We start from the raw sequence: 18862 nt of genomic DNA, 5'->3' as shown, positions 1-18862 counted from the left end.
TAGCTTTTAGAGACTGATCGACTATTACACCAAGATCTCTTACCTTCATGAAACTGTTAAGGTTATTCCCATCCAAATTATAATTATAATTCAAATTATGATAAGCCACATGCATTATCTTGCATTTATTATAATTAAAACCCATCTACCATTTATTTGCCCAACTCACTAAATGATCTAAATCCTCTTGTAAATCAGCAGCATCCTTTTCACAGCTAGCAACACCCAAGACCTTAATAACATCTGCAAATTTAAGTAATTTATTGACTATTCTTTCATCCATGTCATTGATGTAAATCAAAAAGAGAAAAGGTCCTAAAACTGAGCCCTGAGGTACCCCACTTCTGACATTAATCTAGTTTGACTGAACTCCATTTGAAACAACCCTCTGCTTTCTTCCATCCAGCCATTCTTCTATCCAATCTGCTAACTTATCCCCCACTTAAAGAGTAAATGGCTCTAATAATTAAGACTAATGCTTATTCTATAATTAAATATCCTTTTGAAAGGCATACATGTACCCAGGGTAAAAAAAAATAATATATATATATATATATATATGAATTACAAAACAAACTTATATTCCTATTACTCACCAAGGACTACTACTTCTACTTGAGCTTCATCTTTTCCATGTTCATTGACTGCAGTGATAGTGTAAGTTCCACAGTCTTCCCGTCTAGCCTGACGTACAGAGAGTTTAGTGTTATTTGGTTCATTTATCACTTTGATACGGTCTGAGGATGTCACATTCCTGTTTCGTAGTTTCCAAGTCACTTCTGGTGCTGGCTCACCGACTACATTCACATCAAAATTGAAGGACTGTCCTGCTTTGATTCGAACTTTGTAAAGACTAGTTCGGTCAATCTTGGGTGGCACTATAAAAACAAAGAGCATGATTTTCATTATTATTTAAAGATTAATAAAAGATACATTTAGAAAGGGGGGGATGTAGTATCTATTGTTTTTTAATGAAAAATGTATTATTAAATGAAAGCTTAAGAACTGATGAATTACTCTATTTCAAGTTGGTGAAAAAGGAGCAAGGGATATGTAAGTTTTAGTAAAAGAAAATCACTTACATCGTCTTGGTTTTGTAACAACAGGAGCACTTGCTTCACTAGGTACACCTGGACCAGCCTTATTAACAGCACGAACACGAAACTCGTATGGTTGACCTTGCATCAAATCTGGAACAGTGGCATTAGTTTGAGTTGCTGGAACTTCCAGTGCTTTCTCCCAGTCACCAAACTTGTCTTTCTTTTCTACAACATAGCCAGTAATAGGTGATCCTCCATCATTTTCAGGTGGTGTCCACTTAATATCTACATGGTCTTTGTCCCAGTCTGTCACTTCTGGTTTTCCTGGTTGACTTGGTTCATCTGTAAATAAAAGAAAAATACAAATATGTTATCAAAGTACCAAAACAGAACATTTAAAAAAATCAACTCAAGAAAATCTATACTTTCTAATGCATAGAAAACAAAAATAAAATAAAAAAGTCAAAATAACAACAAAGCCAAACTAAAAATACAATAATAAATAATACAAAAACATCTAAGAAACGTTTATAAAAAAAAATACAATAGTGAATAAATATTACATAAATTTTACTTTTTCTAAATAAAATGTCTAATACTTATATCACTGTGTTACCTACATAAGTTGTTAAATATTTTAATTCTTGGGGTATGTCATTAAACTGTTAAGCATTTGGATTATTATGTTTTCGCTTAAATAACTTTTAAAGATTTAATTATTTCATATCTATATTCTCTTAATAATGTCTTTTAACAATTCAACCGATCTTATTTAATATATGCATGAATAATGTGTAGAAATAAATAAAATTCTTGTATGTACTGAACCATTAATAATATATTAATTTTGTTGTATTCTTTGAATGAATGGCTAACATTTTTAAATATTCTATATTTATCATAAGCTTAGTTTGTCCACATTGCGTAAATGAGTCATTAAACAATTTAATTGCTCTATGTTGAAACGTACTCTGTTATCACATTAAAAAGAATTGTTCTTTGTCTGATTTTAATAAATACAAAAAAAACTGATACACTTATGAAAACACAACCACAGACGCCTCATGAAACATACCATACGGGTTCTTTGCTGTAATGGCTTTTTCTGTTTCTAATGGCTCTGATTCACCTTCTTTATTCAAAGCCCTAACTCTGAACTTGTAGTCCTTGCCTGGTGTAAGACCCGTTACATCCATACCTAAAATGTAAGCAGTGACACTACATAATCTCATCTTTAATTTAATGATTTGGTTTTATTGTATGTGTCTGTATGTCATACATTTATTTTACAAATAAATACATTGCAAGTCTTAAGTTATGTGCACTAAATCAAAGGCTTTAACTTAATGATTTTGTTTTATTGTATGTGTCTGTATGTCATACATTTATTTTACAAATAAATACATTGCAAGTCTTAAGTTAAGGTTTTTGTTATATTATGCCTGACTTATTATCTTACAGTATTAGATAATATCTTTTAATTAAAAGTTAAAAATCTATTTTAACTTGTCAATACAAATTTGATATGTTTCCTATTGTGTGGTTATTATCTGGCAAAACCTCATTCCATATAGAATATTGTGATCACATGGTTACTTACAAAGTAATTAGAATCTCAACAAGGTAGTTTCAGATAAAGAAAAGAAATTTTAGTAAAGTAACAATAAAAAATTATCATTAAGTTCATATTATATCAACAACAAATTTATTACACAATTACGAGGCATAAACACTCATTGCTGTAATCTTTCCTGACCTGAAAGTAACTGTACAGAAAATTCATAGGTTTTTCCTATAGCTAATTATTAATATGGATTAACTTGCATACCACTTGTAAACAATAAGAACATGTAATTCTACAGTACAAAATACAATAACTTGATTAACTTTGGTATGACCAGTTTTAACTAAAATAGGTAGAATTAACAAATTAGAAGCCTGCTGACTTTACTGCCAGCTAACTCATAGATAACATACAATAATATTTAGGGACAACAAGGGACTTATTGAATAGAGTTGTTTAAACATTTGTTTAACAACAAGTAAAAGCTTGGAATGGTCTATTCTTTCATTGGGTGGGTGAGCCAAACTAGTTTCATAGAATTCCACTCCTCATCAGTGACCTTGGACACTACCAACGAAACTTCAGACCAAATGAAGCCTTTATAGTAGTGAGGTATCGAAATGGTGTATTTAAGTGTTTTACACACATAAAAAAACCTATCATTCTATAGGTATTTGAAGAACTGTAGAATAGGGCCGCAATTTAATTCTTCGTATTGTTAGCCGACACTGGGCAGCTGGTACATAACTGAATAAAGTTATTTAAGGAATTATTGGTCCAGCTAGGCTTTTCCATCCAATAAACTAAAATAAAACTATTAAAAAACATCAAAGCTAGCCCTTCTCATTCATATATTTATCAAGCCTTCCCTTAAACTTACTTAAATTTACTGCCTCCACAACATTTAAAGGTAAGCTATTCCAAAGGCAAACTACCTTGTTAGAAAAAAAAAGTTGAAGATGATTCTTATCCTGCCAAAATTTATATTTGTGTCCCCTAGTCCTACTATTCTCACTATTAAGAATGATAAAAACGATGATGCATCAACACTATCAGTTCCCTTTACAATCTTAAACACCTCAATCAGATCCCCCCCTAATTCTTCTTTTTTCAAGAGAAAACAATTTGAGAGATCTTAACCTTTCCACCCCAGAAATAATCTTATTATCCTTCCTCTAATTCCTTTCCTTCCTAAGGTAAGGAGCCCAAGACTGAACACAATATTCCAAATGTGGCCTAACCAGTGACCTATACAAGGAAATTATAAACTCTTTAGACTTGTATTCAATATTTCTATACATACAACCAAAAGACCTATTTGCTCTACCACTAGCAACAGCACACTGCTTGGAAGAGACTGATCAATCATTACATCAAGATCCCTTTCTTTCATGACACTGTTAAAATTATTCCCATTCAAATCATGATAACCCACATCATTATCTTGCACTTGTTATAATTAAAACCAATTTTCCATTTATTCACACAACTCACTAAATGATCTAAATCCTTTTGTAAAGCAGCAGTATCCTCTTCACAACTAATTAGCAACACCCAAGACATTAATATCATCTGCAAATTTAAGTAATTTATTGACCATTCTTTCAGCTATATCACTGATGTAAATCGAAAAGAGCAAAAGGTCCTAAGACTGAGTCCTGAGGTACCCCACTTGTAACATTAATCCAGTTTGAATGATGTCTATTTATAACAACCCTCTGCTTTCTTCCATCCAACCACTCTTCTACCCAATTTGCTAACTTATCCCCCACACCTATAGAGATAAGATTTTTACCAGCCTTTTATGTGGCACCTTGTCAGATGCTTTCTGAAAATCCAAATAAACAAAACCTTAGTGAAACCATGTTGACTATCCAATAAAATTGTACACTTTAAAGTACTTTTAATGATGATTTCAAAATGTTCAACAAAATGATTGTATATATGCACAGTTTTAGAAAAAAGTTATACAAATAAAATGTTAATTTTAGACACTGACACTAAAATAACAAAGTCCAATAGTGGTGGTATTGATATGTCATCAAGTGTCTGCTTCTCCGACAGGACAAAACTAGATCTGTATTAAGAAAATTAATATTGCATTGCTTAAATAATCACACAATATTTTCAATACTACCTTCCTGGAGTTTTCAAGAAACTAGTTTTATGTATTAGTATAAAGTGCACTTCAGACCTAAATATATCCACTGTTTAATTAACAGTTATTTGATAACTTTTTAGACACATGATTTGTAAAATATCTCAATGTCTCATGAGGTCACTAAGCCAAATTCTGTTACACAAGTTCAAAAAAGATTTTTAATCTCTCGAGTAAAAGATTCCACATGATGTGGCATGTTTCGTTACCTGGTTCCTTCGTCTTTCCAACAGGAACCCAGACACCAGAGTCAGAATCCATCTTCTCTACTTCATAGCCTTCTAGTGGCACACCACCATCATCTTTAGGTCGTTTCCACTTCAACTTGCAGCCTTCTTTATGAACATCAGAAACTTCAAGAGGTCCTTCAGGAGGAGTTGGTTTGTCTACAAGAAATAGAAATTAAATTAAAATTCCAATGAATAAACCATAATGTCTAATTTTTTTTTTTACCCCAAATAGAATTAAACATTTAATTTCTAAAGAATAAGATATTACTGGGTTCTTAATACTTACCAACAATTGTAACCTTAACAACTGCAGAATCTTTTCCTGAACTATTAACAGCCAGAATTGTGTATTCTCCACAGTCAGCTCGAGTAGTACGGCGAACAGTCAGCTTACTATTGTAGTCTACATTTTCAATTTCTCTATGATTATCAGGTTTAAGAATATCACCATTCAGGTTCCAAGAAACTGTTGGAGGTGGCTCACCAGAGACACTGACATCAAATTTGATTGGAAGTCCTGCTTTAATTGTCATATCTTTCAAATTTTTTCGGTCAATGCTTGGAGCCACTGAAAACAAGAAATGCATAAGGAATGTCAATAATAAATATGTAGTTGTGCAGTAAACTGAAAGTACTGAGACATTAATGCTACACTTTAAAAAGCAAAGTAGATAGACATTGTCTACAGTTAAGTTCATTTTAAAAATTTATTTTGTTTCCGTGGCAAAAAATTATCACTTTCCTGCTTAAGCAAAATATTTATTTTTCATTTTACAGCAACACAATCATCTTATATTAGCATAATCTAAGAAAAAACTTACACAAGCGAGGTTTTGCAATAACTGGTTTTGAAGCTTTACTAGGCTCTCCAGGTCCAGCCTTATTAACTGCAATCACACGGAACTCGTACTCTTTTCCTTCTTCCAGGAAAGGAGCAGTTCCTTTACATTGATCTCCTGGTACTTCAGCAGCTTTCTCCCATGTAGGGCTGCCTTTCTTTTTCTTTTCAATGATATAACGAGAAATGGGAGCACCACCATCCTTATCCGGAGGCTTCCACTTCAGATCAACATGGTCTTTGTTCCAATCTGTTGCTTCAGGACACCCTGGTTCTCCAGGAGGATCTGGTGTTATTAACAGTTTAAAAAATCAGTCTTTTTTTCTGATTTTCATAATACAGAATTAACATTTACTCTGGACTCTGATAGGTTCCAATACTATGATTTCTTCTGATATCCAAAGTCCACAGAAATGTCCACTATTAAATGTAATTATATTTCCACTTTGCAATCAAACTTCTTAAGGTCAAGCACAGTCACTACACGTAAATTTATGCACAAAATACAAAAAAGTAATTGTAATATTACTCATAATAAAATATATTTCAGAGAATGAAGGTGACCAGGGCTCTACTGTCTTATTCATAATATAACATTACCATATCGATTCAAAGCTATCAAATGTGAACTGTATGTGCATTAGTTTCACTGGTAAGGAATGTCATGAACAGAGCTTTATATCAATTTTGATAGAATGTTTTATTGTTTGGTGGGAACTGTATGCTTACAAAGAAATGTTCTCTTCTTTCATTCCAGAAAGTGTTTTTAAGATTTTTTTTCAGATTTCTCACTAGTTTCAGTTTTATAGATTAATATAAAACAAATTAAGTCACATTAATGAATATACTATACAAAACTGCCGTGGAGTTATATCAGTTGGATAGTCTCAATGAATATTTCAGAAGGGAATGGTATAGTGATATATATAAACAATCTTCTGCCAAATACAAGTTATCAAAGAATATACAAATAAGAATATCATGAAACTACTCACACACATGGAACTACTCACAAACATGAAACTACTCATAAATGTGAAACTACTCACTTACATGAAACTACTCATAAACGTGAAACTACTCACACACAAGAAACTATTCATAAACATGAAACTACTCACATACATGAAACTACTCACATACATGAAACTACTCATAAACGTGAAACTACTCATCATGAAACTACTCACATACATGAAACTACTCATCATGAAACTACTCATAAACGTGAAACTACTCATCATGAAACTACTCACATACATGAAACTACTCATCATGAAACAACTCATATACAAGAAACTACTCATAAACATGAAACTACACACATACATGAAACTACTCATAAACGTGAAACTACTCATCATGAAACTACTCACATACATGAAACTACTCATAAATGTGAAACTACTAAACTACTCATAAACATGAAACTACTCATCATGAAACTACTTACATATGTGAAACTACTCATCCTGAAACTACTCACTTACACTTTCTAAAACTCTAATTTCAGCCAATCATTCAAAAACTTAAAACACCAATCTGATGTAAGAACAAACTTTACTCATTTCATCACATTTATGGTTTATTGTTTAAATTAAGACATCTTGATCAATAAGAAAATAATTTTTTTTAAATTATTATGGAAACCAACTTACAGCCATTACAGCATAGATGGATGATTTAATTATTTAGGAACTTTATGCTGTGCATTTATTGATCAGAAACCAACTTACAGCCATTACAGCATAGATGGATGATTTAATTATTTAGGAACTTTATGCTGTGCATTTATTGATCAAATTTTACAATTCTTTAATACTGTTGACTTGAAGCTTTTTCAATTATGTGGGCAACTCTCATACTTCCAAGATTTTCTTTTAAATTGCAATTTAATACTTAATTCCACTCACAAAACAAAACCTCATCTATTCAGTTTCTGTAATCTCTGATAAAAAAAAGCATTTTTATGGTATACTCTAATCTAATTATGAATATAATGGGTATTTTTCCAACTCACTATAAGGATCTTTGGGAACAATAGGAGAGATTGTCTCCAATGGTTCTGATACTCCCTCCTTGTTGACAGCTTTTACTCGAAACTGGTGAGGTTTTCCTGGTGTTAGCCCTGTCACTTCCATCTCAGGAACATGGCTCTTACCCACAGGTACCCAGGACCCAGTTTCTGGGTCAAGCTTTTCTATCAAATAGTGATCGATGGGTTCACCTCCATCATCTTTCGGCTTGTTCCATTTTAATTTACATCCATTCTTGTGAATGTCACTGACTTCCAAGGGCCCTTCTGGCTTACTTGGTTTAGCTAAAAAATTTAATCAATTAAATAACCTCATGAAGTCATATAGTTGTCAATTATTATCAATTTAGTTTTGAATACGTTTTTTAGAATAATGATGAATCAAAACAATTTCAATTTACATCTGTTCAGTGTATAAGTAAAACAATAATTTCATACAGAGCTTTTAATCCATAACACACACACACCGACCCACCCCACCCATACATAAATATATATATATATATATATATGTTAAAATTCTTTTGAAAAATTCACAAAATTTCATTTTCACTTGATAATAGATTTCACAGTCAGTTATATGAGTGTATAATATAGGTTATGTAACATTACAGAAAACAGAAGATCTTAAAGTCCTTCACACAATACTACATTAGTGTAAAACTTTGCATACCCAATACTGTTACTTCCACTTCAGCTTCATCTTGGCCATACTGGTTAACTGCTATTATATGATAGATTCCAGAGTCCTTCCTTAGGGATTTGTCACAGACCAGCTTACTGTTATATGGGACATTTGTAATTGTCATATTTGGTCCTTCTGTCACAGGCTTGTCCTTTAGTTTCCAAGTTACAGTTGGGGGAGGTTCTCCAATAATCTTCACATCAAAGTCAAAGGGCTGGCCAGCCTTAACAGTGATTGGTCTCAAAGAACGACGTTCAATTCTAGGAGGCACTAGAGAGAGAGAGGTAAAAGTTTTATAAATGAATTTACTTCTTCCTATGGTTAAACAATATCATAAATGTTAACCCTTTCACTGAAGCTGAGACATATATTTCCCAACCACAACGAATGGGTATAAGAAAGGGAAATCTGTTTAATACAACACTTCTTCAAAAAGAGAGTCTCGGTACACCACAGCTAATTTCACACACTTTTTGTTCATTATACATGAAATATCTATTCAAAAGTTTGGGTATTCACTGTGTTAGAAGTAGCAGACTAAGCTACTAATATAAAATAAAAGATTAATTGTTTTATGATGTAAAGTCAAACATAAAGAAACTACAAACTAAAATATCAACTACAAAACAGAATAATGATAACCATACATAAAACATTTATAACTGATTGACTTGTCAAACATTAAAAATATATCAGCAAAAATTTAACATAAGATAGGTATTTAATAAAAATTAATACTACCACATACATATAATAAAAACATCTAATATAACTGAGTAGGCATGTGAGCACTGGCTTTATACATTGTCAGAGGTGGGGAGGTCATGTGGTTTATTTGGAATTTTGCACAAAACTGCATGAGAGCTATCTGCACAAGCTGTCCCTAAGTTAGCAGTGAAAGACTAGAGGGAAGGAAGCTAGTCATCTCCACCCACCACCAACTCTTGGGCTACTCTTTTATCATTTGTGTGTGACCTATTCTGAATAAAAGCAGCTTTACCCATTAGCAAGATCATTACTGGCAAATCAAAATAAGTGGAGATGATTGTGATTCACATTGGAATATGTCAAAATAATCATTTCTGAAACTGCTTTAGTCTATTTTGTGTTTTAAATTGTTTTTTTTTTCTTTCTTTCTTTACTGAATCTACTTTTTAGTAATGATGCAATAATAAGAATTGTCTAATTGTTTTATTGGATTTTAAACACTGTCCATAAAAACATTATTAACATACTAATTTTAAGCTGATGGAAATAACAATATCTTACATTTTCTAGGCTTGGCAACAACTGGTTTTGTGGCTTCACTTGGCTCACCAGGCCCTGCAGCATTAACAGCCCGAACTCGGAACTGGTAAGTATCACCAGTTATCAGATCTGGGACACGACCCTCACAAACATTGCCATCAATTGTTGCTGCTTTTATCCAGCGAGTATCAAATTTCTCTTTCCTTTCAATGACATAACCTTTAATTGGTGCACCACCATCTTTGACTGGTGGAGTCCACTTCAGATCCACATGATCTTTATCCCAATCCTTAACTTCAGGTGTTCCGGGTTGACCTGGTGGGTCTTTGTTAAATAAATAAAAAGACTGTTATGAAACATTTTAAAGATACATTTAGTCCTCAAAATAGATAAAAAAATATAAACTGCTTATTGATACAATGGTAACTGACATAGATTACTACTGATTAGCAGTCAGTATTCTAAAAGAAATACATTGATGTAGAATTCCTAAGGTTGGAGAAGTAATAAGGTTTTATCAACCTAACACAAGTGATTAAACTCATGATTGAATAAAGATATTTTTTCTTTACATTCCATTATGTTAGGTTTTGCACTGCATAGAACTAGAGTTTAATATTTACTTTAGACTCCCACAGGTTCAACCCAACTGATGAGTTCTGGTGTTAAACAAAAGGCCTAGCTGTGAGTTGTAACAAACATGAAAAATTGAGCTGAATTTCTAACTAAATTGAGGTACTCCCACAGGGAACCTGAAAGTGTTCTGTTTCAAGAGTAAATAAAACTAAAATTAGGAGTAACAAATATTTTTATTTCTTGGTTTTGGAGTTCATATGTCATGCTGTGTTGTAGCCTACAGAGTGCATAATTCTTCTCGTGATTCATGGCACACACACATTTTACTGATATCACAATAGTACAAACTACAATGTTAAACATTTCTTATGTGGTGTCATTTTAGTGTCTACTGACTGACTGACAGACAACATACTACTGCATAGTGGTGTGACTGCTTAAAACAGGTGATTCCTCCAGGTGGCTTTTGGCCCCTTTCAGTGAGATTAAGAAGAGTGCTAAAACAAACATGTGCTGTCAAGTACAACTTTAATCACTTTTATTAGGTCTACAAGAAATGCACATTACAATGACCATTATATTATTCACTACCTCAAATTTGATAAGTTGCCAACTAAACTCAGTCAGTGGTCACAATTAATTTCCAAAAATATCAGTTAAGTTTTAAATAAAAATGCCTGAATTATGTATCAATACAAATAACTTGGCCTTTTTCCAGTACGAATTTATACTATTGATATATTTATCCCATAATGATATAGCAGGATACTCATATCAATCATCATTAATGCTGTATAACTACTGTTTCTTTTGCACCACACTAAATTACTACTGTCTTCAAATACATATATTTGACAGCACACAGAAATTTCATAATATAACATAATTATAAACAACAACTTCATATCAGTGGAAGCCTAAAATATGAATTAATAATTAAAATTATAGCCACCAATAAATTGGCTGATCCCTATAGCCATTACTCTTATTTTGTTTTGTTGATAAATACAGTATTTTGTGCGTGTTTTTGATCTCCCTAACTGTTACTCTTATTTTGTTTTGGTGACAAATACAATTTTTCGTGTGTGTGTTTGATCCCCCTAGCCATTACTCTTATTTTGTTTTGTTGTAAATAGTTTGTTCTGTGTGTGTTTTATCCCCCTGTGTATTGATAAATACAATTTGTGTGTGTGTGTGTGTTTGATCCCACTAACTGTTACTCATATTTTGTTTTGTTGATAAATACAGTTTTTTGTGTTTTGTGGTTATATTTTCCTATGCACGGAAATCATAGTTTTATTTTCTGAAATGATGATTTTGACCTTTTACCCCAAAAAGCATCAGCATTCTTCCCCACCCCCACAGGAAATTACCAGTGAAGTTTGATTAAAACATGCTGTTTAGAACTCTAGTTATCACGTACAAAGATTCTACAGATTTACAAATATAATCATTGCTATATTCCTCCAAACCAGTTTATGGTTGTGACTGTAATGATTTAAAAATATAAACAGAAATTTTATAACAAAATTGTTCATTAAAAATTAAAATACAATTTTTACAAGTTGTTCTGTTCACACATTTATAACTTGTAAGTTAGCTTTTCCTTACATTGATATTTCCACATGCAAGTTTGATCTTATTCAAAGTAATATGTAATCAGTTACAGTATCTGGAATACTTAGAAAATCTTATTGTAGTTTTCTAATGCAAAAAATATTATATTCCTAAAAATGACATCAACTAAATTTGGAGTGTAATGACCATAGATTAGCTAATTGCATCAAGTAGCAATAACCTAATTAATGCTGCTTAAACCTGAACACAGACTCTTTAAGCAACACACAAATAAAAATTAACAAAGTATCTTTAAATGTTGAAGTTCAATAATACCTTAAAGAAATTACAAGCAACTGTTCAGTTTATTCAAAATAATAAATTTTTAAATACACATTAAAACTAAATTAAAATAAAATAAAAATAGATAAGAAAAGTGAAGCAAGTTGCCCAACAAACCATATGGATCTTTAGCAATAATTGATTTTGCTGCCATCAGAGGTTCAGATTCTCCTTCAGGGTTAACAGCTCTGACTCTGAATTTATATTCTTGTCCTAAGGACAAAGTACTGGATTTAATTACAAGAAAAACGTTGTACAGCAAATTGTTAATAGAGGTTTTGAAGCAAATATTTTACGTATGTGTAAAGTAGTTCAAGTAAATAATACAAGAAAACACTGAAATAATTTCATGTACTTGTCACTAGACATTAATAATAATTCAAAAACTCTTACTTGAACACTTGAAGTAAAATTTACTTTTCAAATACAAAACAATTTAGCAGAATCTCAGCATATGCAGTACAAAAATAAAGTTGTAAAGCAAACAGCACACACAACTATGTATTCGAAAAAAAAATTACAATTAGTTTTAAAAAAAAAACAGGTTTCAACTACACCCCCTTCTAATAACTTAACATTAAAGGACAGCAAGGGATCTTTTGGTCCACCTAGGCTATCCTATCCACTAAATTAAGTTAAACCAAAACATCATCCCCTTCTAATAACTTAACATTAAAGGACAGCAAGGGATCTTTTGGTCCACCTAGGCTATCCTATCCACTAAATTAAGTTAAACCAAAACATCAAGCCAAAACATCATCCCCTTCTAATAACTTAACATTAAAGGACAGCAAGGGATCTTTTGGTCCACCTAGGCTATCCTATCCACTAAATTAAGTTAAACCCTTACAAAAAACCAAAACTCAGCCCTTATCATTTAAATGTTCATCAAGCTTTCCATTAAACTCCCTTATATCTGAAGGCAACCTGTTCCAGAAGCCAACCATCTTGTTAGAAGAATAAAGATCTTAGCTGAAGACGGCAAATGTATATTTGTGTCCACTAGTCTTACCATTATTATTATTAAATATAAAAAAAGATGATGCATCAACACTATTGATTCCTTTAACAATCTTAAACACCTCAATCAAAAGCTCTCTAACTTTTCATGCAACAAGAAGTTACAGATCATTGAAATGTTTCAAATCTACTCTGTGTCTGATAATTCATTAATAAGCTGTTACTTTAATGGAAATATAAAATTATTTTTTATACAGCGTAAAGTATAACAAAAAAATAAAACATATGAACAAACACACCCTCTTCTTAAAGAATACTGGAATCATTAGACACACCTGGTGTTAAGTTACTAACTTCCATTTCTGGTTTACTAGTACGACCAACTGGTAACCAACGTCCAGATTCAGTGTCCATTTTCTCTACCACATAATGATCTAATGGTTCTCCACCATCATCTTTTGGTGGTTTCCACTTCAGCTTACAACCTTCTGCATGGACATCAGATATTTCCAAAGGACCTTCTGGAGTTGATGGTTTATCTATAACATTGAAATAGCTTTCAAACACACTTCAATGGTCTATTCAATAACTTCTGTTCTTCTAGTACTAATTTCACCTATAATATGCCTTTAATGTACATAAGTTAGGTTTTTAGAATCAATTTAGGTATTTACAATCCTAACTCAGAATTTGATGTACAGAATCACTAAAACATTTCATTATTTATTCCATCACATGCATTGTATGGTATCATTATTCCACTTGCTATGCAAATTACATTCCACCACAACAATTATTACCAGGATAAAAACTGATATAGGAAACATATCCATAAAATGCTTGAACAGCATGAATATTTTTATCGTGTTAAATACTTTACTTAAGTTGAGAGTTTATATAAAATATTTATTGAAAATCCAATTCTCTCACTGCAACAAAAGGGATTGTCCCACCTATAACTGTTACTTCAGCAGTGGCCTCATCTTTTCCTGAAGAATTTTCAGCTTTCAAGCTATAGCATCCTGAATCTTTGCGCTGAGCATTACTGATAGTCAAGAAGGCTTTCTCTGAATCAGTGTCAATTGTAATGTTGCCATCTGACTTCAATATGGTCTCACCAAAACACCAAGTCTTTTTAGGCAATGGTTCCCCAATAACCTTGACATTGAACTTAACTGTCTGTCCAGCATGAATCTTAACATCTCGCATTTTTTCAATTTTAGGAGCCACTAAAGAAATGGAAAAAAATGCTATTAGTTTTAATATATTAAAAAACTAAATTCACATGAGTTTGAGTGGTTTGTAGCTTATATCCAGATAAAAAAAGTTCTGGGCTTTAACAAATTAGAATGAAATTTAGAAATCAACAAAATAACAATCATTAAGAATAACAACAAAACAAACTGCTGCTCAAAGTTATCATCACACACACACATTTAACTTTAAATAACAATTTTTACATCCTAATGCTACTTCAAAATCATGTATTCATACATTTGTGAAAATACTACAACCATCAACTTAAGAAAAATTGAAACATGGCGGAATAAATAAAGAATATTTTCAAATTAACCAAAATTCTAAGAAACTAAAAGATTTCATGTTGAAACAAATAAAGTTATGATTAAATAGCAGCTTTTTATATGTGGAAAGAAACTAAATGAATAAAATATCTATAATTTTATCTAAACTTTTATTATTGTAGATAACACACTTTAGCTAAAGTGAAGCCTCATTGTTGTCCATGTGGCCAAAACAAAGCCAACCAATCAACGTCACTGCTAAATTTCAAACTTTTGCCATTGTTCCACTCATACCAACACAACAATAGGATGATCAACATAATTATATGTACATGTTAACAGTTTTTTTATTTTTTTGTAGAAGCAAGGAAACATTATAAGTTTTATAGGTTGTTTCATATTTTTTAATACACAGTACTTTTAAATTTCAAATGTTTAGTATATTTTCACTCTCTTGCCAACAAAACAACAGTTGGATCATCACCAAAACTCTATGTATGTGTTAACAGTTTTTCATTTTTCTGTTTTCTTCATAGAAACAAGCTGATATTATAAGTGTTATAGGTTATTTTATTTGTTTTAGTACATAGCATTTTTTCACACCAAAACAACTACGTCTGGATCACTGCCAGAACTGTATGTGCATGTTAACAGTTTTCTATTTTCTTCATAGAAACAAGCTGATATTATAAGTGTTATAGGTTATTTTATTTGTTTTAGTACATAGCATTTTTTCACACCAAAACAACTACGTCTGGATCACTGCCAGAACTGTATGTGCATGTTAACAGTTTTCTATTTTCTTCATAGGAACAAGCTGATATTATAAGTGTTATAGGTTATTTTATTTCTTTTAGTACAAAGCATTTTTTCACACCAACACAACTACGTTTGGATCACTGCCAGAACTGTATGTACATGTTAACAGTTTACCATTTTCTTCACAGAATCAAGGAAACATAAGTGTTATAAGTGCATATTCACATGTGCAAAATTATACATGACACTTTCATGAATTCCTTCAATAAAAGCAATCAGTATTAGGCTTGAAAAAAAAAAAACAGCCAATAAAAATATTGTATTCAGAGAGGTTTTGTAAAGAAAGAATTAATAAATGTAATTTAGAAACGACATTATTTATTATTAAAGAAAACAGTGAATTGGCAAGCTAAGTGAGTTGAGGTATCTAGTACCTAAGTAAAATATTACTAACCAATCACTTCACACATAAGCTAAACTAACAGAGAACTGAGATATTCTTCACAAACAACAATTCCAACTCTCAAACAAATGAAATTTGAAAAGCAAAACGTCTATTAATGTCAAAAAATGAAAAATTTCTGAATCAATTATGTCATTAAAATAGGAGGAATCAAGACATATAAGTAAAATCACAATAAATAAATAACAATACAAAACTTTTTATGAGTTTAATCCAATTAAATACATAATAATTGAACTTACAAAATCGAGGCTTTGCAGTAACAAAATCTGATGGATCACTAGGGTTACCAGGTCCAGCTTTATTAACAGCTCGAACCCTGAACTGATACTCCATGTTTTCAATAAGATCAGGTGCACGAGCTTCACATTTTTCTCCAATGATTTCTGATACCTTCTGCCACTTAGTACTGTATTTATCCTTCTTTTCTATAATATAACTAGTGATAGGAGCACCACCATCATTTTTGGGAGGCTCCCAAGTCAAATCCACAAAATGTTTGTCCCAGTTTTTAGCAGAAGGCTTTCCTGGTTTTCCTGGCTCATCTAAATTTTATGGACAAACAAGTTAGTAATAATCTCTTTGTTTGATATACATATATAATATGTATTTACTTAAGTATCTGTGTCACATAATTCTAATTGTAAACACGATTCTCACAATTTTATATTGCATAGCTATTAACTGAAGGTGAAAAAGTTTAAGCTTCATATATACATAAATCAAAAATATTACAAAGCAACTCAAGAGAGTCAAAATTAATTTTTCCATTACCAGTCCATGTTGTCATCATTAAAAGTCTGTGGCCATAGTATCCAAACGTGTCAGAAATATTTCATCTACCACAAGATCCAGACAGTAATGGCAAAGTAGCAGCAACTGAGAAAAATCGGTTAAGGGTTAGGAGTTGAGTGCTTGAACGTATCAACTCCTACTGCCTTTTGCTGTCTGCAGCCAGTTGTGGGAAGGCAGTTACTTTTAATATTTAGATACAACCTTGAAATAGAAATAAACCACCCAAAATTTCTACAAGGGAGGAGGATGGGGAGTTAAGAACTATTAAACTAAAGGTTTTAGTTCTGTTTAACATAATTTTGTAATTATTAAATAAAAGGGTAGAGGTTTGGAATCTTCTAGAAATATAGAGTGATCTATTCCTACTATGAGAATGTTTTTGTCTTTTTGTACATCTCATAAAATGGGTGGAAGTTGAGAGTTTTACACTGTAGAAACTTACAGTGGTTTATTTCTACTTTAAACTTGTATCTAATTATTAAGGGTAACTGCCTTCCCACAACTGGCTGCAGACAGCGAAAGGCAGGAGAAGTTGAGTTGTCGTGGGTTCATGCTCTCAACTTCTAACCTTTAACTGATTTTAATTTAAATTTTTGAGTCTCTGTGTAATACTTCTAATTAATATTAATTTCATCTTTATTGTTTTATAGTGCTGATTAAAAAATCACCCATTTACAATTAGTGTATATGATAGCTTTAGAACTATTGATTTATAAATATATATATATATATATATATATATATAGTTATAAATGTCATTTGTTTTCATTCTCAATTTTCTTTTCAGATATTTAGAATTAATTTCAATGAGTTATCAGTTGATTGCATCAATATATATGAATAATTATTACATATAAACATAATTGAACAAACCAAATGGATTTTTTGCTAGAGTTGCTTTTTCCGTCTCTAGAGGTTCAGATTCTCCTTCAGGATTCACAGCTTTTACCCTAAACTTGTATTCTTTCCCAGGTACTAAACCAGTAATCTCTGCTTCTGGTTCTTTTGTTGTCATAACAGGCACCCAACGTCCAGTTTCTGTGTCCATCTTCTCAATAGCATACTGCTGAATTGGCTCTCCACCATCATCTTCAGGTTTCTCCCATTTCAGTTTACAACCTTCAGCATGTACATCAGATACTTCAAGTGGTCCCTTTGGCTTACTAGGTTTACCTGGAGTCCAAAGATTTACAATAATCCAAAACTTTTGAATGTGTATATAACAATCATTGAAAATCTCTGCCTTTATCATACACTGTATGTTCTTTATTTATGTGTAACATACAAATACATTGTATATTAAAAACACTTGAAATATTTTTATTACTTGAAGTTTCAATGTACTGGTTTACTCTTTAATACTTGTATTACATTTTTATAGGATATAAAAGCTTAACTATTCTGGTGAAAATAAAGACATTTTATGTTGAAAATAAATTTTACCAGAAAAACTTGATTATCAGGATGTTGTACATGTTTTATACTTTGTATTCCACTTATGATATGAAAACCAAAGTCACCAGTTTATGTTTTTACTTTGTACTTCACAATATTCTAAAACATTTTTCAGATTTAATATTCATAATAATACTTTAATATTACTTACTCAATACTGTGACTTCCACAGTTACTTCATCCTTTCCTGAATCATTATTTGCTGTGATTGTATATTTTCCAGTATCTTTTCTTTTAGCTTTAGAAAGAACAAACAAAGTGTGGTAATCTTCTGTCTCTATTTTTAAATGGTCCGATGGCTGGATTGGTTGTTCACTATGTAGCCAGGCAATGGTCGGTGGAGGTTCACCCTTAACATCCACATCAAACCTCACTGTCTGACCAGAACGTATCACAATATTCTTAAGATTTGTACGATCAATGTATGGAGCCACTAAAAGTTAAAATAAAACACAATGAAGGAAAACTGTAAAAGGATGAAACGGCAAAAGGAAAACTAAAAAATGTAGTACAATATAAAGATGACTTAATCACTACATAACTAATTATACCATGTTATTTTAAACTGCAACATTCAGAACACAAAGTATACATACTATATATATATATTGTTTGATAATGAAACAAAGTATAC

The 18862-nt window shown here is 31.6% G+C and overlaps 1 protein-coding gene across 1 annotated transcript in view; it reads right to left on the bottom strand.

Annotated features, from left to right (window-relative positions):
* The window catches only part of LOC106469892 (twitchin-like), a gene marked incomplete at its 5' end in the record, with an annotated part of 114304 nt that extends 95643 nt beyond the window's left edge, over positions 1 to 18661 (bottom strand). The window contains 15 exons of the mRNA XM_013930413.1: positions 597 to 878; positions 1083 to 1382; positions 2116 to 2238; positions 4972 to 5148; positions 5279 to 5560; positions 5814 to 6116; positions 7851 to 8150; positions 8539 to 8820; positions 9820 to 10122; positions 12391 to 12486; positions 13569 to 13772; positions 14187 to 14462; positions 16221 to 16523; positions 17647 to 17946; positions 18380 to 18661. Coding sequence (XP_013785867.1) covers positions 597 to 878; positions 1083 to 1382; positions 2116 to 2238; positions 4972 to 5148; positions 5279 to 5560; positions 5814 to 6116; positions 7851 to 8150; positions 8539 to 8820; positions 9820 to 10122; positions 12391 to 12486; positions 13569 to 13772; positions 14187 to 14462; positions 16221 to 16523; positions 17647 to 17946; positions 18380 to 18661 — 3813 coding nt within the window. The remainder of the gene's footprint in view (positions 1 to 596; positions 879 to 1082; positions 1383 to 2115; positions 2239 to 4971; positions 5149 to 5278; positions 5561 to 5813; positions 6117 to 7850; positions 8151 to 8538; positions 8821 to 9819; positions 10123 to 12390; positions 12487 to 13568; positions 13773 to 14186; positions 14463 to 16220; positions 16524 to 17646; positions 17947 to 18379) is intronic.
* Between the last annotated feature and the right edge of the window lie 201 nt (positions 18662 to 18862).

Source organism: Limulus polyphemus, unplaced genomic scaffold (genome assembly GCF_000517525.1).
Source record: "Limulus polyphemus unplaced genomic scaffold, Limulus_polyphemus-2.1.2 Scaffold3711, whole genome shotgun sequence".
Lineage (NCBI taxonomy): Eukaryota > Metazoa > Arthropoda > Merostomata > Xiphosura > Limulidae > Limulus > Limulus polyphemus.
The sequence above is the reverse complement of the archived record's forward strand: the minus strand, read 5'-3'. Positions and strand labels throughout refer to the sequence as shown.